Here is a 22411-nt window from a genome sequence, read left to right as displayed (position 1 = left end):
TATTAAAAATGGAGTTAGAACAAGTCCAACTTAATATTGAATACTACATAAATGATCCAACCTCAGAGGAGTATTGATAGTGGATTTGAATTTTTTGAAAACCTGGAGATGAGGATTTGCTAAAAGTGCATCCCTATACTGGCTGCCCTTACTCAGAAATGGAAAGATAAGTGTTATGGCAAACCTACTGGCAATTCAAATGTAGTATACTTGAATCTTGATGCCAGCAAGTCTCTGAGACACACCTCTTAAATGCTATTTTGTGGTCATACAAATCTAGCAGAAAAACATCTATAATTTAACACCAAAAATATGCTGACAATAATATAATGGCATTTTCAAAAATTGCTTTGGGGCTGATATACTAAAATCCTGATGCTGAGAACACAATTAAATGAAATAATTCAAAGCAATAGTAACTGCATAATATTACAGGCAAGAAATGCAAATTAAATTCTGGGCCAATATATTTGTTGCTTCACAATAAAAGCAAAATAGCACACCTTTTATGGTTAAATTTTCAATACCACATTCGAACATTATCCATCCCCACTTCTCTATATATTGAGGAGGTTTGGCTGTCTCTGCAGCTTTAGGAAGGTCAATATCATCTGTAAAAGTAAAATCCTCCAATTCTTCCAATGTAAAAAGAACTTTTGACTTCTCAAAAGGGATGGCTGTAATTGCACAAGCTCCTAAATCTTTAAAAACACAAGCAGAAAATGAAAAGCATCAAAATAATGCATGCACGCTCTAACGTTCCTACCTTTCCATCATTTTCAAAAATCTGATTTTTTTAAAATTCAAGATCAATCCTCCCTCACTTACCTGTCCTGGAATTTATCTGGCATCTTTCCACCATTTTAATTCCTCCAACTATTTTATATTTACTTTACCACCAATCTTTCTATCATCATTAAGTCTGAATTTATTGTTCCCCTAAATGAAGAGTTAATGTAATGCAGATGGAGTTTAAGCATTTTTTTTTAAAACAGCAACCACAATTTACTTCTATTTTAATGATAAACTCATTATGCTGACTACTGGTACCTGTTTTCCATTGCCAATTTAAGTTCCACATGATATCAAGAATATATCAATTCTATGAGGCTTAACTTTATCTGATGTCCACAAAGTACAAATATTTTCCTGTTTGACTTTAATTGTTTGCGAGGAAATAAAAATCATTAAAATTTGTGAGATATGAACCATCCTTTACAAATCTATATTGCCTCTATCTAAATATTTCAAAGTATTCTCTTTTTCAGTTGATCAGCCTTTAATTGAAACTTTAAAAAAAAATCACAACAGTAGTTAAAACTAAAATAAAAATGTAATTTTATGGTTCAGCCCTTTCACATTAATTAATGAAAAGAGAGCTGGCATTGTTCAAATTGGTGTGCACTTCAGACAAACTAGTTAATTCCATCATTTATTTTCTTAAAACCACTATCTGGAGTCTAAGCGATCCAAGAGATTTTAGTGTTTAATCCTCATACATGATTCTTTCATGTAAGCAAGTTCCAACCTTTCAAGTTCAGGTTATCATCTGACAGTATATAACCAACCAGATGAAACAGCTTTTCTCTCGACCACAGTGCGCACACACATAATATAAACTAATTTTTTTTTAATCAGCTATTATCTTGGGTTCTTTTTTTCATTTCCAGTTCTATTACCATTTATTTTTAGCACAGCAAAGATCTACCATTTGTTTCCAAGGATGAAAACAGTGTCATCTTTGGAAATTAACAAAGATTAGATTATAATCACTAAAGATTAGAATTATCTCATTCATGTGCATGAGATTCTTAAAGGAAGTGGCTGGATAGATTGCAGGAGCTATTAATTCTTTATCTATTATGTGAATAATAGATCTTTGTCACAAAATAAGGAATCAACAGCATGAATAGAGGATAAATTTCATTAAATGTAATTGTAAATCTCTGGAAATCTGTACCTCAAGGAATTGTGATACTCGGGCTTTGAATAAATTTACAGCTGAAATAGAAATTTTAAACAGCAAAGGAAAGAATAGGTGGGAGCTAGATGCAAACATGAACTTGATACAAAGTATCAGCTGTGATTTTATTTAATTAAACAGTAGGTTTTTAAGGCACTAAAGGGAAGGTTTCTTCTTTCTCAAAAGATCCCGAGGGCTTTTTTCACGGGCTTTCGGGGTTTTCTGTTTGCGTCACCATCAGGGCAGGGATGTTGTATGTAATTTTTAAAGGGGAAAGATCACTATTATCAAATAATCAAAAAGGTTTTTTGTTAAACAATATTTGTTTAAAAATCAGTATTAGTCTTAATCTTATTGGGATAAACAAGATAGTGAAAAGAAATCAGGTCTTGGCACACCTAAAAAAAATTAAAGGCAGATGTAGTCTTTAGACAAGAAACACATCTTAATAAACTGAAGCATGCTAAATTAAAAAGGAGATGGGTGGACAAGTAATATCATCTTTGTTCAGCTCAAAAGCAGGACGGCTATCGATTTTAATTAATAAAAATGTACCAATATTAATAGAAGAGACATTGAGTGGCTAAACCAGAAGATTTGTAATGGCACATTGTAAAAATGATGTAGAATCATGGATGGTTATGAATAGTTATGCACAAAATTATGATGATGAAATCTTTATGAAGGATATCTTTTTAAAAACAGCAGAGAGAAGGACAAAATAAACTGGTTGGAGGAGATTTTAATTTCTGTCTAGATCCAATAATGGATAAATCAGCAAGAATGGTAACAAGGGCAAAAGTTGCAAAAACAACACTATAATTTAAAAGGCTATTGATAATGAGATATCAAAATTGAAGAATCTGAATGTTACAAAAGCAAGTCATGTTTACAAGTTAAATCCAATTCTTGTAAATAATGAAAACATCAGAGTAGGAGGAAGATTGGAAAAAGCAATAGTGCCAGAAGAAATGAAACATCCATTTATCTTAGCTAACGAATTTCTGAATTGACTGTTCGACATATGCATAAGAACACAGGTCATGGTGGTTGCAATCATGTGTTGTCAGAATTACGCCAGAAATATTGGACACAATATTAGACACTGATCAAAAGACATATCAAAATGTGTTAATGTCAACGTGCTGTAATATTTGGGAGACTTTGGTAAAATTAGAGTAGGTTACATACACACATACATTTTAAAAGAGATCTTATTTGAAACACTGAATAATTCATATTCAGTGACATTGCAGGATCTATGGAGACTTTTATACACATTTCACAAGTAGCTGCTAATTGAAATGATGTCATGACATGAATAGACCATTGTTTGGAGTTGGAGACAGGCTGGATGGTTGGATAACTACAAGGCTTCTGACCTTTCCGCAAAGTGTTGACAGAAAGGTCACTCCTAGGTTTAGTTTACCTAAGACAACAGCTTGACCAAGAGAGAACTCCTGTGGTTTGCTGAAGAAGTTGGAGGTTTTTGCAAGTGAGAGAGTCACATGGGCTTTCTGGCAATCTCCGTTAGAGAGACTAGTTCAACAAACTCTCAGCTAGTATGTGTGACACTGAAAGCAGCTGAACAGTGCAAGCCAGGAAACTTGTTGAAACTGATGAAAAGCTCCAGAGCAGTGGAGCTGCTCCAGAGCGAAGTGCTATCTGTCTGATGTTTCTCTTGGAATAAGTGGAACAGAAAGAAACTCTATGTTAGCCTGAAAGAAAAAGGTTACCATCTGGAAAACCCTAATGGGGCAAGTTTCATCAGCGAGACATTGAGGTAGCTAATGGTGGTACCTCAGTTGTGGACATCCTGGAACAACAAATCTCTCTCTGCAAACCCCACAAGAACCTTCCTGAGCAGTAAACATTTACCTTTCGAGCACCAAAGCCTGGTGAACTTTATACATGTTAAATTCTGTATACAGTATAAGAATTGCCTGCATCCAGAGAACTTGAAAAAAGTGAGATTTAACTGTGAACCAAAGAATTTTTCTTAAATTTACACACACATCATACATGTGAGCTTAGAATTAGAAGGGGGTTAATTTGGGTTAGTTAACTATAGAGATAAGTTAAAGTTTGATTCTGTTTTCATGTTTAAAGTTGATTAAAAACAACTTTTGTTTAAATAACTGCTTGTCTTGGTGAATGTCTATTGCTGCTGGGTTTTGGGGTCCTTTGGGCTCATAACAGTCCGATTGCTAAATCGGGACTACAACAAATGACGGATTTGCCACAAGACAGAGTTTTATCTGATGAACCCCCATTTACATACATGGGATTTATTTTTGTACTTTACAAGTAAAACGAGGAAGAAGTGTTGAAAAACGATACAGAGCTATTTTTACTTGTTTGACTACGTGAGCAATTCATATTGAAGTAGAGTTATCACTTGATACAGACACTTTTATCAATGTTCTTCAACATTTTATGGCCAGAGGTGGTCAAGTAAAAGAATTACGTTCTGATAATGGATCAAATTTTACAGGAGGTCAACTAGAGTTATGAAAAGCAATTCAAAATTGGAATCAACATCAAATTCATGATGCTGTGGCGGCACACTCTCTCATGGCGAACCAGCACCACGTGTAACGCCACATGGCAGGGTAGCCATGGGAAGATGGTGCTGTCAGGGTTTCTCTCTACCTCGATCCTCCTGCCCAGTGATCATGATGTCACAATGCACGAGGTGACTGAGCTCATGCTGCCCTTAAAAGAGTGGGCGCTGAATTTGAATAAAAACAGTTATTAACAACTTTCAATGTGGTGGCTGAGTCTTTCTTGGCTGTGTCCAGCACTACATTGGCGACCCGGTTGAGCCCAGACGCCTCTCTGGTCTCAAAAACATGGATCCGGAAGAGATCAATGCTGTTGACATCAAACTGCACCCCTTCTGGTCCCATCGCCCGCGTACGTGGCTCAGGCAGGCAGAGGCGCAGTTTCAACTGAGGAACATTCCAGTAGATGCCACGATGTTCTACCATGTCATGAGCATGCTGGACGAAGAAATGACAGTCAGGGTGGACGATCTAATACACAATCCACCAGCCGAAGGCAAATATCCTGCCCTCAAGAACCTGCTCCTTAGCACATTCAGGCTCTCCCCTCAGCAGCATGCCTCCAGGCTCCTGCACCTCAACGGGCTTGGGGACTGTACATCATCAGGCCAAATGGACGAGATGATGCTGCTGGCAGTGGATCAGAAACCTTTTTCCTATTCTATCAGATCTTCCTCGAGCAGATGCCTGGGGACATCCAACAACTCCTGGCGGATGAGGACTTCACGGATCCACGACGAGTCGCAGCCCGAGTGGACACCCACTGGTGCACCAAGAGGGAGAATAAAGCAGCCCTCAGTCAGGTTGTGTGACCAAGAGCCAGCCAGCCGCAACACTCACCCAAGCACAAGCCAGAGGAGTACCATTTCACCAGGTGCTTTTACCATCAGCGCTGGGGAGCGCAAGCTCGTAAGTGCCGACAACTGTGTGACTACCAGGGGAAATGACCCGGCCAGTCACCTTTGATGGATGCGATGGCTGGCCATGTGAACAGCCTCCTTCAAGTGACCGACAAGCCCACCGACAGACGTTTCCTGGTGTACACAGTAGCGGAGCAGAGCGCCCTGCCCCCCACTGCCCTCGAAACACACACCCGATCTCGATATCCCATCTTGCGGGCAGCCAACAGTTCCGCCATCAAGACTTTCGGTACCCGCAGGGCGCAGATACAGATTGGGAAAGAGAATTTACGCTGGAAGTTTGTGTTAGCCTCAGTGGGTACTGCGTTGTTCGGGGCCGACTTCCTGAGGGCACACAGACTGTTGGTTGACATGAGGTGCAAGAGGTTGGTCAATGCTTGCACCTTCAATTCGGTGTGCCTGGACGCCATGAACGCCTGCAGGCCTGAGATCGCCGCAATCGCCACTTCCAGGGATGAGTATTCGAACATACTCCATGAGTTTCCCACTATCCTTCAACTACAATTCAGCGCCACCTTACCCCAGCACGGGATATCCCACCATATCTCCACGCAAGGGCCCCAGCTGTTTGCCAAGCCCAGACGACTTCTGCCCGAGAAGCTGCAGCTGGCAAAGGAGGAGTTTTCCCAGCTGCAGGAGTTGGGGATCGTCCGTCGCTCAGGCAGCACCTGGGTATCTCCTCTCCACATGGTCCCCAAATCCTCCAGGGGCTGGAGACCCTGCTGCGATTACTGGCATTTGAACGATGCAACCACACTGGACAGGTACCCGGTTCCACACATTCAAGACTTCTTAGCCAATCTCCACGGCGCGCAAGTCGTGCCAAGGTCGATCAGTGCAGGGGTATCATCAAATCCTGGTCCACCCCAAGGACATAGGCAAGACGGTGATCATCATTCCCTTTGGCTTCTTTGAATTCCTGCATATGCCTTTCGGCCTCAAGAACATGACTTTTCAGCGCCTCATGGATGCAGTGGGTAGGGACTTGGATTTTGTGTTTATTGACCTGGATGATATCCTTATCGCCAGCTGCAATTGCAAAGAGCACAAGGCCCAGCTCCATACTGTTTGCCTGATTGGCGGAGTTCGGCCTCATGATCAATGTGGCCAAATGCCAGTTCGGCAAGCAGACGTTGCAGTTCCTGAGGCACCCCATCTTGGCAGCAGGTGCTGCCCCGGTGCCAGAGAAGGTTGCGGCCATCCAATGGTTCCCCAAGCCAACCACCTTCAAGGGCTGCAGGAGTTCATGGGGATGGTGAATTTTTATAATTGGTTCATCCTCGACGGCACCTGCACCATGTGACCACTGTTTGCGTTGATCGCTGCTAAAGAGAAAGTCCTGACCTGGTCAGAGGAGGCAGAGATCACTTTTGCTGCAACAAAGGAGACCCTTGCCAACGCAACTCTATTGGTGCACTCATGCCCGGAGGCACACACGGCACTCTCGGTTGACACCTCAGCCACAGCGGTAGGGGGCGTACTTGAGCAGTGGCGCCAGCTGGCCTTCTTTAGCAAACAGTTCCACCCGTCAGAGCTCAAATACAGTGCCTTTGACTGGGAGCTCCTGGCGCTGTAGCTGGCCATCCGGTACTTTCGATACTTTCTGGAGGGCAGGTCCTTCACGGTGTTCACAAACCACAAGCCCCTCACATAGGCACTCGCGATGCCCAAAGATCTATGGTCGGCTCACCAGTAACGCCACCTCTCCTAAGTGTCAGAGTTCACCACTGACATCTGGCACAGGGCAAAGACAAGGTCATGGCAGATGCACTCTCTCATCCAGCGATCAATGCTCTCGCCCCCGGCCTTGACTATACACAGTTGGCACAGGCCGAGAAGCTGGACACAGAGATGCAGGCTCTCCGGACCGCCATCTTTGGGCTCGAGCTCCAGAACATTCAGTTGCCCAACAGCTTAGACACGCTGCTCTGCGACATCTCCACTGACTCGCCGCGCCTAGTAGTCCCACCGCAGTGGAGGTCGAGGGTTTTCAGCTTAGTCCATGACCTAGCCCACCCCTCAGTGAAGACTTCGGTGCGAATGGTGGCAGAGCAGTTTGTGTGGCACAGGCTCAAAAATGAAGTGGCCGAGATGGCGAGGAACTGCACCAGATGCCAGGCCTCCAAGGTCCACCAACATACGCAGGCCCCAATCCAGCAATTCGACCCGGTGGTGGGGAGATTTCAGCATATCCACGTTGATGCATACGCCCCCTGCATCCGCCATGACAGAGAAGCACGCTACCTTCTCACAATACTCGATCAGACCACAAGATGGCTGGAGGCTGTTCCCATCATAGAGGCTTCTGCAGAGATGTGCACCAGGAACCTAGTCAGTCATTGGATCATTAGGTTCGGAGTCCCAGCACACATCACCAGTGACAGGGGCGCCCAGTTCACCACCACACTCTGGGCTCAGCTTACGAACTTCCTGGGGGTTAAACTCCACCACACCACAGCCTACCACCTGCAAGCAAATGATTTGGTGGAGAGGTTTCATCGTCATATGAAATCTGCCCTCATTGCTCGCCTCACTGGCCCAGGCTGAGCAGACAAACTGCCCTAGGTCCCCTCGGCATCAGAACAGCACCTAAGGAGGACCTACAGGCGTCTTTTGTGGAATTGGTCTACGGCATGCCGCTCTCGCTGCCCGGTGAGTTCTTTGGCCTGGAGCCCAACGTCATGTCCGAGCATGCGAATCTTTTGGCAGATCTCCGTAAGAAACTATCTTCGCTACCCACATCCCCCCCCACCGCATCATGGCAACCGGACGACACACCATCCCAAAGAGCTGGTCTCGGCGGTATTCATATTTGTTTGGCACGGCCCATATACAGCACCTTTACAGCGCCCGTACGAAAGTCCATACAAGGTCCTCCAGCAGTCTGGCAGGACTTTCACTTTGGACATAGGGGGTAAACACAAACTTTTCACTGTGGACCGTTTGAATGTGGCGCACTTAGAGCTATGACAGTCAGTGCAGTCAGCCATGTCCAAATGCTGGACTACCTGCCCAAGCGGCGTGACGCGCAGCCGGATCATGGGGGGGGGGGTTGTGTGGTGACACACTCTCTCATGCGAATCACCACCGTGTGTAACGCCACGTGGTGGGGCAGCCATGGGAAGATGGCATTATCAGGGTTTCTCCCTGCCTCAAGTCTCCTGCCCAGTGCGCGTCTGGGGCAGCGATTATGATGTCAAAATGCACGAGGGACTGAGCTCATGCTGCCCTTAAAAGGGCGCACAATGAATTTGATTGAAAACAGTCATTAATGACTTTCAAAGTGGTGGCTGAGTTTTTCTTGGCTGTGACCAGCACTACAATGCATTACTTCAAAAGGAAATTAGTTGAATATTTAATGCACCCACAGGATCACATCATGGTGGTGTGTGGGAAAGAATGATTAGATCAATCAAGGAAATTCTTAATTCTACTTTGAATAGTCAAATACTGAATGATGACAATCTTCAGACAGTATTGTGCGAGATCGAAGCTATTTTAAATTGTCATCCAATAACAAAAATTTCTATCTATTCAAATGACATCAAGGTACTTGCACTGAATCATCACTTACTTCTTAAATCTAAACCTTTAATGCCTCCAGGCCAATTTCAGAAAGAAGATATTTATACAAGAAGCAGATGGAGACAAGTGCAGTTTATTGTGGATTTATTTTGGAAAAGATGGATTAAGGAATATCTTTCATTATTACAAGAAAGACAAAAATGGTCAAAAGCTAAATGCAATTTTGTATGCGGAGACATTGTAATTTACAATTCTGCAGCAAAAAATTTTGGTTGCTGGGGAAAATCGTGGTACAGTTCCGGACAAGAAAGGTTTTGCTTGGCAAGTGCGGATTAAAACCAAGACTGGTTACTTAAATTGACCTATTACTAAAATCTGTCTTTTACAAGAAGCAGAAAGTTTTCATTTCTAATCTTACATTTACCATATTTATTTTTGTATTTGTAATAGTAATTACTATAAATTAGTCATTAATGTCTATTATAATAATTAGGGGCCAGAATGTAAAGGTTAAAACTTGGTGTTTTTGATTTTTGTTAATTTTGTGCCTATCCCTTTAAGGAATTGTTGCTTATAGCATTACCATAGTTACTATGACATCATATGTCGTAATATCCGGGCGTACTGGGAGCTTGCTTTCATTCTTCGAAGAACCATGAAAGATATATGAGCTCGAGATACTTTTTGAATTTATCTTATTTCATCTCAATCATCTTATTTTGGTTTATATCTGTTTAAAGTTGGATATTGTTATAATACAGTATGCTTTGTTTACTCATCGTATGAAAATCTTAATGCAAAGCTATGCAAAATCTTTATTTCTTTTATCAACAAATTAAAGCTATTTTTCAGCTGCAACTACAAAGTTTGATTTATTGGATTAGTAATTCAAATATTGTTGCTAATGCTTCTGTAAAGATGACATGTTTTGAAATTCAGAAATACAAGAGCTTGGAAAGTGTCATCTCAACTACTACTTTCTTATACGGAACTAAAATCTGTGATAAAACAATTAAACAATGCTTAAAATGATGATTATAATGGTCAATAAAAGTATTCGGACTATCTCCATTTTTCCATCATCACAGAACAAAGGAAAACTCAAAACTGATTGTTTATTTTAAACATGTAAAAAGGTAGCCACAACCTTGAAGCTGGTTGTTAACTAGGAGACACTCAAAGAATGTCAACAATATCCGTTGGCTTCTCGCAGAATATGCTTTCAAGTCATTTTAACCCTTACACCATCTGTAGCCTTTTATATCACAGTAATTCTATATCACTAAGGATTAGACAAAATCATATGTACAAAGTGAAGGGAGGGAAGTTTAGGGAAGACATCATGGGCAAGAATTTTACCCAAGTTGTGGGTGCCTGGAATGCCTTGTCAGGGATGGTGGTGGAGGCTGAAACATTAATGGCATTTAAGAGAGTTTTGGACAGGATGGAAGAGGAATAGAGAACTACAAGGTAGGGAGGGTTTTCTACTTTTTTTTAAAAGGAATATATGCTGTTCGTAGTTTTGTGTTGTTTTTATGTAGTTCCCTGGTTCTTTGAGAACATTGTCTCATTTTTCTCCTGTGGTACTGCATTGCAGGATGGTTTTAAAGCTACAAATAAAGACAACTTGATTTAATATATGGGTCGCACAATATGGAAAGCCAAAGGGCCTATACTGTGCTGTAAATCTTTGATTACAGATCCAGTTCTCTCCTTGGTATATCAACAAATATAATTTATAAAAATATCATTATTTTTTGGGCTTCCAAAAAGGAAGCTAAGAATATGACTCACATTCAAATTATAATCTGATCAATACAAAATGTTTTAAAAATAATTTCTTGGCAGAATTAAAACCTTTGTTCCCATCAGATTTCTTTTAAAATAAGAGGGATTAAAAATGGTCCACTTTTGCTTTGCATCCTTACACTACTTGGCATCAATTGTTTCTTCAAGTTAAGAGCACTATTTTGTTCCTTTAGGTTTTTACCCATCAAGTAGAAGTACAAGCATGTTAAAACATGGTAAGTTTCTGTTCAAGTGACATTCACATATGAATGCAAGACTCAATGAACAGCGAACAGGACCATTATATTGACTGAAATGCTACTCTGGATAAGATCAGCTAACTCAATTCTTTGACTGGATGGGTAATGGCAAATTGCCTTCAATATTCAACAATTCTTCCATTTTTTTTCCCCAATGAGCATGGAATTGGCAACAAATATACTCTATTATAAAAAGCATTCAAAGTAATTTTAAAATGCTGATATGCATTGATGCCACCATTTTCTAAATTAAAACATTATAGTAATGTATTAATCAATGAATACATTTATTAAAACACATTCCATAGAACAAACCACCTTACCTGTTGCACTAAGACCTCTCAACTGGCCGTGTATTCGATGAACATTGAGTTTGGCCGCTAACTCTTTGCCTCTCTCTGCTCCTGCATTTGACCTAAGGGAGCCAGATGACTGTGGTTGCATTTTATTGGCATTCACATACTTGTCAAATGCAACAGATACTCTGCCTGTATCTGGATTGTTGCTTCCATCTTCTACAATACCCCTATTAGAAACAGTTATGGAAGAGAAAATTCAGTCATATGAAAGGTTATGCAAATATGCACATTTACAGTGCCCTCCATAAAGTTTGGGACAAAGACACTTTTTTCCCCCCTTTGCTCATACTCCATAGTTTTAAATTTATAATCAAACAATTCACACGTGATTAGACTGCACATTTCAGATTTTATTCAAGATTATTTATATACATTTTGATTTGACCATGTAGAAATTACAGCACTTTTTATACATACTCCCCTCATTTCAGGGCACCATGATATTTGGGACATATGGCTTTACAGGTGTCTATGATTACTAAGGTACATTTAATTGCTTCACTACTGCAGATTTAAGAGAGCTAGGCTTGCTTCGAATCTTTTGATCATCTTTGGAGTCTGCAGTTGTCATTTTTTTGAGAAGACCAGAATTGTACCAATGAAAGTCAAAGAAGACATAATAATACTGAAAAACAAGAATAAAACAATAAGAGAGATTGTCCAAGCTTTAGGATTACCAAAATCAACAATCTGGAACATCATAAGAAAGAGCTCAATAAGACCTCCCCTGATGATGACAATAATTAACATAATAATGGAAAAAAAACCCCAAGCGCCCGTCTGACAGGTTAGAAACATTCTTCAGGAGGCAAGTGTGGATAAGTCAATGACTTGTGTCCACAGAAGACTTGATAAACAGAAATAAAGAAGCTAAATTGTAACCACAGAAACAGGATGGCCAGATTACAGTTTGCTGAGAAGTATTTAAAAGAGCCTGAAGAATTCTGGGAAAAAAAGGTCTTGTCGACAGTTGAGACCAAGATTGACCTGTATCAAAGGGATGGCAAGAACTAAGTGTGGAGGCATAAAGGAACTGCCCAAGATCCAAAGCATACCACCTCATCTGTGAAACATGGTGGTGGGAGTGTTATGGTCTGAGTATTTATGGCTGCCACAGGTACAGGTGGACATATCTTCACTGATGTAACTGTTGATTGGAGTGGCAAAATGAATTCTGAAGTGTATAGAAACATCTTATATGATCAAGTTCAAGCAAATGCCTCCAAACACATTGTCTTGCTGTAGGATGAAGCGCCATCCAATGATCTAAAACATACTGCTAAAGCAACAAAGGACTTTTTCCAAGCTAAATACTGGAAAATTCTTGAATGGCCTATTCAGTCACCCAATTTAAATCCAATTGAACTTGCTTTCCAGATGCTGAAGTGAAAGCATCATCAAAGAAGATATTCAGTGCCTGGTTATGTCTATGAATGCAAGGGATAGATGCAAATATAACTACTTTAATATAGGTAGCATTGTCCCAAATATTATGGCCCCCTGAAATGATGGGACTATGTATAAAAGTGCATGTTCAAACTAAAATGGATACAAATAACCTTGAAAAAAATCAGAACGTGCACTTTAATCACGTGAATTGTTTGATTACCAACTTAAAGCTGTGGAGCAGTTCACATGAGGGGAAAATAAAGGAAAAAATAAAGTGTCTTTGACCCAAACATCATGGAGGGTTCTGTGTATAAAAATACTGTACATACAATCTGAATTTAAATGTACATGAATTGCTCTAAACAGCAAGATTTAAGGTTTAGTGCAGGGTTTATATTTATCAACTTGGACATCGGCAATAATACTTTAATGTTGAGGGGATATTTTCTTAATAAGTTGAAAGTTTTGTATATTAGAAATGTAAAGATTAATAAACCACTATAGTTTGAACCAAGCATACTAAGGTTATCCACCTAGTTATAAGCAAACTTTGAACAGTAACAAAAGCTATACATATAATAATTTATTAAGTTATTAGGCTCCAGTGGGATTTAAATTGTTCCAACAATAATTGTATTATATATCCACATATTTTATTAATATTTTCTGGTTATCAAGCTTCAAAACCGAAGCCTCTATACCTCCCTTTCTAACTAGATCCTTGACTTCTTCATTGGAAGACCACAGTGAGTGCGGATCGTTAACAACATTTCCTCCTCACTAACAATTAATAGCAGTGAGTCTCAAGGATGCATGCCAAGCCCACTGCTCTACTCTCTCTACAACCATGATTGTGTGGCTGGGAACAATTCAAATACCATCTACAAATTTGCTGATGACATCGCAGTTGTCAGCAGAATCACAGATGGGAAAGAGGAAGTATACAGGAATGAAATAGATCAGGTAGTTTCAAAACAATAACCTTATACTCAACATCAGTAAAAGTAAGGAATTGATTGTGGACATCAGGAAGGGGAAATCATTACAAACCAGTCCTTATTAAGGGGTCAGCAGTGGAGAGGATAAGAAACTTCAGATTTCTTGGTGTCATCATCTCTGAAGACCTATCCTAGGACCATCATATTGATGCAATCATGAAGAAGGCATGTCTGTGGCTATATTTCGTTAGGAGTTTGAGATGATTTGGTATGTGACCAAAGACTCTTGCAAATTTCTACAGGTGTACCGTGGAGAACATTTTGACCAGTTGCATCACTGTCTCCTTTGAAGATGCCAATGCACAGGACAGGAACAGGCGACAGAGTTATAAACTCGCCCAGAGCCATCGTGGGCATTTGTCTGTACCATTAAAGACAACTTTCAGAGGCAGTGCCTCAAGAAAGCAGCCTCAATCATAAATAAACCTCACTAGCCAAGCCATGCCATTTTCTCACTGCTACCATCAGGAAGGAGGTACAGGAGCCTGAAGATACACATGGAATGTTACAAGTATAGCTTTTCCCTATTTACAAAATTGTAATTTATAGCACTTTTGAACCTTGTTCTGCACAATACTGCTGCCACAAAACAACAAATTTCATGACACATATTCATGACAATAAACCCGATTTATAGCTTGAGAACTAATTCCCTGATCTATATTTATTTTTAGAAATTGGAGTCACTTTTTCTTGGATAAAATTCCAATGAATATATAAAATTCTATGGCTAAAGCAACAAATTGATTATGCTTTTTGCAATGAGTATAATAGAGCTATAGTTTTAGAGGTGCCAACTAATGGCCAGTCTAAAAGTGAGGGGTTGCGAGGATATGTACTCAGCCCTTTATGTGGTGCCTTTCATGGATCTGTCTCTGGACTTGATGCCTTAGTCCAGCAGAGTGGAAGATCAAATGCTTCACCTTCTGACAAACACGTTTTCTCCCTCTGCAGTCTTTCATGCAAAACCACCCAGTGACATTTTGGTGTATTCTGTCCCCATGTCTGCAGTTAGCTTTACAATAAACCCTAAAGGCTTGAAGCAACATTCCTGAAAAACAAAGATTTGATAATTTACCTGTTGACCAGAATTTGCGTAGAAATTCTGTCAAAACACAATGCAACCAGAGAAACCTGAGTTATATTCTTATTCGTGATGAAGGTTGGTTCTTCCATTGATGCTTGTAAAAGACACAAATTCACCTGAAATTTCAAGAAATCGCACAAGTTGAAAATAACTTTTCAATTTTTTAAATAACTTTTAAGTGAAGAGTAATACTGATGGAATTAATTGCCCTTCTGCTGTGATGCACCAAAAATTAATAAAACAATGTAACTGTAATCACAAATATACTTGCAGGGTGGGAATCAAGTTTCATCCATACAAAACATGAACATTAAATTTTTTTCAATGCCCATCTTATCAAATAGGACCCTGGAGAATGCTGACCATTTGTGTGGAAGAATCAATGGTCCAAGGCTGAAAATAAATGAAGTACCTGCCTCATCATGTAATTGGAGGGGTTCCAGTCATGTCGTGTCCATTGAAAAGAATGATGAGCACCAACCCATTTTAAGATCTATTTATTTTATTAAACAAACCACACTAATCACCTGGTAACGATCTCAGCACAATCACTCAAAAGCTGGAAAGTCAGTGGCTTACAATAGGCAGTCAATACTTATGTATTAAATGGTGCTGCAAGGTAACTTGCTCAGGACAAAATTTATTTTGAAACCATAAAAATCATCAATTACATATAACCTCCACTATCTGTGTATACATAATAAAAGGACCTGTTTTGTGGCTTTGTTGGTCTAATTAGTTACCACAAATTAACCAGAAATCCCACTGCCCCAGAATTTACTACATACAACGCATTCTCAGAAGCTGAATATTAAAAAAAGTCAAATGAGATTAATCTCACTAGTCCAGGCAGGCCATCATGATCTCCACAGGCCCACCACCACCTACCAAGCTGCCCTGATATATTTCAGACTCAGCAGCATGGCTAACCTTCACCCACCAAGACCTTGAAAAGATCTGATAAAATTCAGCTTTGCCAGTTAAACAATTCTTAATAGTTTTTTAAATGCCTGCCATTCATATACACAAAACATGTAAGTAAACAGATAAAAAATTAATTTAAAGAAGACTAGCAAATAATCTTATACTCTTGGCTTTTGTGCAAGCATGCGCAAGTGCCACAGATGCACAGCGGCAACAAGCGACCGCGAGCAAGTCACAGAAATTTAAGAAAAAATATTTATTTGGTTTAATTGTACTTTGTATTTTATTTGAAAAATTGTTTTTTAATAAACTATCAAAATCTACTTGTTTATTCTTCTTAAATTTTAATTTTAAAAGTACTGCTCAAGAATCTGTAAAATCTGATTTTAGAAGTTTTACAGTAACATTTTAAAATATCAAAATATTTTTTTTTAAAGTAAACTTTTCTTATGTCTTGGGTCTGCAATCCCTATTTAAATCTAACGAAGGGACTCTGCATTCTGCCTAACATGCCGTAAAATCTTAGAATCGATTATGCATAGCAAATGATACAGAATATTACTGTATTACTGAAATTTGGTACAAAATTGCATATTCTGCAGAATTTTGATCCAGTTTAAAAAATGCCTTGAGAACATGATTGATATCTATTCATTCCTCAAAACATGTTGAACAGAGCAATGTTCAAAAGTACACGATAACCACAAAAAAGGAAAATTGCATACCTTTGGAATGGAAACATTAGCTTGAAGACCCTTTATTTTCACATTATCCTGTTTATTTATTGAATTTTTATGTCCCTGGCTTGATTTTGTTGTACAATTTGTGTCATTTTCCATTTTGGAGGCTCGACCTTCATGTTTATTAGCTGTCTGCAGAGAGAATTTTTTGTTAATAACAATCTTTGAAATTATAAGGAATAAAAGAGGTTACGTCACTGTTTTGTGCAACTAACAGAGAGAAATAAAACAATTATTGATGCATAATAAGATGAATTTAGTTTATTTCCTGTGTGAGATAAATTCTGTTACTCTTCAATAAATGGTCATATTTTGAACAAAGATTGAAATTAACACCCAGAGAATAAAAATGTTTTTGCATTCATTGCAATATTTTTTTTTTAAACAGCTTACATGATAAAATTGTTTTCAATCCCTGAAACAGTGCCATTTAATTAAATTACATGCCTCCAAATTGCAGGCAACTGAGGTGCAAACATATTAACACTCAAATCAAAACTTTCTTGATATTCTAAACAATAGTAGCCACTTCCCCATGCTGTAAATATGAAATACTCCATGATCATCTAATGCATCAGAGAATTCTATTGTTGAGAAGGCACAAGCCTATATGTTTATTTGAAGAGATAAAAATTCACAGGTAGTATCGAACTGAGAGAAACAATATGAAATCAGTCTTATCGGGAAATGGAGTTAATGGATAATTTGAACAGGACAATAAAGTCAAATCATAAATTCACAAATTTCTAAATCCTTATTGTCACATATATAATACAAATCTGGCCACATAAATTTATGTTGTAATTAGATCTTCCTGGTTTTTGATAATTGACCTGAATTACTAGAAGGAACAAGGATTTGGAGATTAAAAATATTGCTTCACCACTTACCCTAGCTGATTCATGTAATAGTATTAACTAATTTTGGCTTTCATTCAGAGATGAACATTAACTCTGACAGCAGCTGGCACTTAACCTACAGAGCTTCAGCCCTTAATGCAACTCTAGCCCCTTTCAAACTTGCATCCCACTACATTGGCCATTCAGTATCCTGGGATAGGAATGGGGGTTTGGCTTTTTACACTTGACCAATCTTAACTGGGACACTGAGAACTTTCACACTTGCAAGGAGCCATCCCCAGGGTTAGGACTGTTCTACCTTCCACTGGTGATTTCATGACACATCAAGTGATGGTGGACCTGCCCTAAATCATGATGAATGTATTATGATCTTATATATGAACAAAATTAATCATGCATATCATAACATAATTAAGCTTTATGTACAGCACAGTATAAGCCCTTCAGCTAAATAAATCTTTAAAAGGAACTGTGGTAAAGTGTGAGCAATAAATGGCAATTGCGGACAATTTTTAAACAGGATGGGAAATTTGGTAGCGTTATAGAACACAATTTATATAAGCGTGGGAAAGTTTGTAGCACTATAGCAAAAAATTTATATAGCATGGGAAAGTTGGTAGCACTACAGCGTACAAAAGATGGTAGCACTATCACGTACAATTTATAAATACCATGGGAAAAAGCAATGGCAGTCCTGCCCTCCCAGAATGCCGTGCGGCAAATAAAGGGCTGTATGCCTGGCTGCATGAATGGAGCATTTATAGAGGGGTTTCTCTGCCGCACGGCATTCCAGGAGGTCATGTCCGCCATTGCTTTATTCCCCACTATACCGCCACCAATTTTCCCTGCTGTTTAAAATATTGTTATTTATTTCCTCTCTCTCGCTCTCTCTCCCTCCCAACTGTGATTTTCCCACCAAGTTTATACCTTCATTTTAATATTTTCTTCCTGCACTCACGCAAAAACTTGGGTCATTTCAATCCCACAATGCAATTACCCATTTCACACTTGCCTGATTGCAACGCCAACGCTGTTCGTTTGTTCTCTCCTTTGGGAGTAAAAAGGGATTTGGCAATCGTCAAAGACAACTGCATGGAGAAACTGACATGAAGTTGTAGATAAGCCATACCTTCCAGATGCAAGAATCATCTGATAAAGTGGCAGATGGGGTGGAAAATGAAAGACCAAGGACATCCTATCTTTGTTCTAGTTGGGAAATGAGGAGACAAGAGCAGAGATGCAGAAAACAGATGTCAAATGGTCAACGGTTTTTCCATCATCAGAGTTGACTCTCAATCGATCACCAAAGCCACAGGGAATAAGAGGCACAACTTTAACAGTAGATCCTTTGTGATTTTGTTCACTCTCCAGCCCAAAGTCCCAATGCTACTGTGAATTATGAGCTTGCTCTACTTCCCGAGCACATCATCTTTTCATCTTCCATCACTAGCTCTCAGGCAATGTCCAAATGCCAAATTGCACCCACTCGTATTAGTGAAGCTAGCGGGTCATGTTTTTCTAGGCCACTGATTGTGGGGGATGACTGTTTACATCTACAATTGATAGCTAAAAATGGAGTAGCCCTCTAGTATTATTACAGAAATCATAGTAAAAGTAACAATGTCCCTTGCTCTAATTTGAATCACTCAATCAACCTAAATAACACAAGTATCATCTGGGTCCTTCACACAAGCACTGATTTTTCTTTCTCTTTGCAAGTCTCCACTATTGATAATGATCTAAATGGCATATAGTTTTCATTTCTCCCTCCTCTTTTTTTTAAATTTACATTGTGGGGTCATATTTGCTACCTTCAAATCTGTGGGAAAGGTGGTTCTTGAATCGATGGAATTTTGTAAGATGGCAGCTCAGGGCACTATCACCATCGCAACTTAGAAAGAGCGACAGATTTTGGTAATTTATGCATTACATGGCTAGTTTAGGAATACGGTGCGAAAATAAAAAAACAGGTCACAACCTAACTGAACGGCACAGCAGATGTCAAGGGTCCAGGTGGCCAACTTCTATTTCTGTTTTAAATGTTTTGGTATTCTGCATCTGTGGCATTTTTAACCAGTTAGACAGTATCTTTTCACATTGAGCTGTAAATATTTGGAACTTTGAACTCCAACAGTTGTTAAATTCTTGGAGCTTCTTTTTTCCCAGCAATTATATTAGGTTCATAAAAATCAACTGACTATTTAGTTCTGACAACACATGCAAAGAAGATTCCTTTTCACTGGATTCAAGAATCACCCCCTTCAACAATTGCATCCATATTAAAAACATGGAAAGCTTAAGTAACATGTAGCCCTTCTCCATGGATGATCACCAACTTCAGCATCTTGTTCTTGCTTTGACCCTATATCCCTTGGGCCCATTGAAGTTAAAAATATATTTACCTTCTTTTTTCAGTTTATTGAAGACCTCAACCTCCACCAACTTTGGTTGTAGAAAATTTCAGAAAGTCAACAGCCAGAAACATTTGGTACGAATTGTTTTGGAGAATCCTATCAAATGGGTTGACAGCGTACAAGAACACACAGTAAATGCAGGAGGAATTCGGCTGGTTTTGCAACATCCATAAGGAAGTAGATATATAACCGACATTTTGGCCCTAAGCAAAGAACAGGATGAGGGTCTCCATCTTGGCCTTGGTGACCAAGAGCACCGAACCTCTGTTGTGATCTCCCCCATCTTGGCCTCAGTGATCTATAGGACTGAGTTTCCAACATGAATTTTCACATTGAACCTTGTGGCCCACAAGATTGAGCTTCAGTCACGGATCATTGCCTTGGCCCTGGCAACGTACAGGACCGAACCTCCGACATGAACTCTCACTCTGAACCCAACGGCCCACAGGACCGAGCTTTGGGTAGAGTTCTCCACCTTGTCCCCTGCGCTCTACAGGACTGAGTCTCCATCCACCCCTTTGACCCTCCCCGCCAAATCCTGCCTGGTCTTCACCATCCCCTCCAACCTTCCCCTCTTGGAGACTGAACTCTCTGTCCTCAGTAAAGGCCTCACCTTTGTCTCCCTTCCTCCCTTCACCTATACCTATTGACTTCACTTCCATCACTTCTTCAAGTTCACTTAGTCCATCTCTAGCAACACTCACCCTTTTCTCAATCTCTCTGTCTCCATCTCAGGAGACAACTCTCGACAGATATCTTCAACACACCCACCAATTCCCAAAGCTACTTTGACTACACCTCTTTCAACCCTGTCCTCTGTAAAGATTCCATTCCCTTCTCCTATTTCTTCCATAACTGTTGCATCTGCTCCCAGGAAGATATTCAATGCCAGATCATGAGAGATGTCATCCTTCTTCAAACATGGCTTCCCTCAGTCCTCACCTATATATCTTCCATTTCCTGCACATCTGCCCTGGCCCATCCAGCCCCATGCACATCAAGGACAGGATTCCCCTGGTCTTCATCTACCACCCCACTAGCCTCCGTATCCATTATATCCTCCGCTATTTCCACTTCCTACTACGTGATCCCACCATTATACATATATTCCCCTCTCCTCCCATCTCGTCTTCCTCAGGGACCACTCCCACCATGACCCCCTTATCCACTCCTCCCTCTCCACCAATCATCCACTTGCACTCACCCCTGTGACCACAGGAGATGCTCCACTTGCACCAACACATCCTCTATCACCACCATTCAGGTCTCAAACAGTCCTTCCAAGTGAAGCAATACTTCACCTGTGAATCTGAAGAGATCAACTACTGCATCTGGTGTTCCCATTGTGATCTCCTCATCATTGGACAATCTGGGTGGTGACAGGGATATAGCTTCGTTGAGCAGTTCGGCTCTGTCCGCCACAATAGTATGGATCTACCTGTGGCTATCCATTTCAATTCCCTATCCCATTACGTTGCTGACAAGCATTGTCAGACTGAGACCACCTACAAATTGGAGGAACAACACCTCATCTTCTATCTGGGCACTCTCAATAACATCGACTTTTCTGTTTCCTGTTAAACCTCCCCCTACCACCTTCTTCTCCCTGTTGCCTTTCCCCCAACTCTGTCTCTCTCTCTTCTTCCACAGAGCCAAAATCAATTCTCATCTCACCTCTTATAATATCAAATAAACACCTTTTGTTGGCCGAGACCCCTCCCCCTGCCAGTATTGTCTTTATTCTTATACCTTCCTATTTGATATTTATTCCTTGAATAAGGGCTCAGACCCAAAACGTCGGTAATATATCTTTACCTCCTATGGACGCTATGAGATTAGCTGAGCTCCTCCCGCATATCTGATTGTTTTCACTCACTTTAAAGATGCTCAGTTGAGGAGGTTGGAGCCAAATGTTAATAGAGGAGAAAGCAGCTCCTTATGCTGCAATATCCAGCAGGGTAATCATCCCTGAAACATGGTGGTTAAAGGGAATTATAAAAAAGAGTAATGCAAGTTGTCTGCAAACTTTGAGAGAAAGGAAGTCCTTACTGTTCATATACGGCTTTGGGTTACGAAGGTTAATATAAATTACTACACAAGTACAGTTTATAACCAGTTGAACTTTGAGGGAGACTGCAATCTTGGTAAATCCCTTGAACACTGGCCTATCATTCTGAACTGAAGGAAAAATAGAGCATGTCCTCTCATGAAGCAACAGTTGATGCAACAACTGAAGTGATGTGCTGGGGATGAGATGATACATCACTGAACAAAAGTATCTTTGATTCCCATTGACTTCAATTTTCCAAAGGTTCCATGAAGCTGTTACTTCTATCTCTGAAATTCAGCTCTTTTGTTCCAATTTGATTATAAGGTCTGAAACTGAGATCGTGGCAACTGTCCTCAGAAGAATTCATGAACAGAGGCTACATAGCAAGATGCAAACCACTAGTTAGCCACAGAAAGGATGACCAGATTACAGTTTGTCAAGAAGTATTTAAAAGACCCTGCAGAATTGTGGACAGATGAGACCAAGATTAACCTGTATCAGAGTGATGACAAGAGCAAAGTATGGAGGGGTAAAGAACAGGCCAAGATTCAAAGCATACCACCTTTGCCA

At 39.9% G+C, this 22411-nt stretch overlaps 1 protein-coding gene across 6 annotated transcripts in view; it reads right to left on the bottom strand.

The window, feature by feature from the left end:
- kiaa1109 (KIAA1109 ortholog) overlaps nt 1-22411 on the bottom strand; it is a 479529-nt gene that overhangs the window by 196589 nt on the left and 260529 nt on the right. For all 6 annotated transcript variants that reach the window (XM_069925175.1, XM_069925178.1, XM_069925177.1 and 3 more), the window contains 4 exons: nt 16503-16649; nt 14845-14969; nt 11344-11546; nt 504-701 (listed from right to left, as the gene is read on the bottom strand). In XM_069925175.1, the coding sequence (XP_069781276.1) occupies nt 504-701; nt 11344-11546; nt 14845-14969; nt 16503-16649 (673 nt within the window). The remainder of the gene's footprint in view (nt 1-503; nt 702-11343; nt 11547-14844; nt 14970-16502; nt 16650-22411) is intronic.

The sequence above is a fragment of the Narcine bancroftii genome, chromosome 3 (genome assembly GCF_036971445.1).
Source record: "Narcine bancroftii isolate sNarBan1 chromosome 3, sNarBan1.hap1, whole genome shotgun sequence".
Classification (NCBI taxonomy): Eukaryota; Metazoa; Chordata; class Chondrichthyes; order Torpediniformes; family Narcinidae; genus Narcine; species Narcine bancroftii.
Note: the sequence above shows the minus strand (reverse complement) of the source record. Positions and strands in the feature narration are given on the sequence as shown.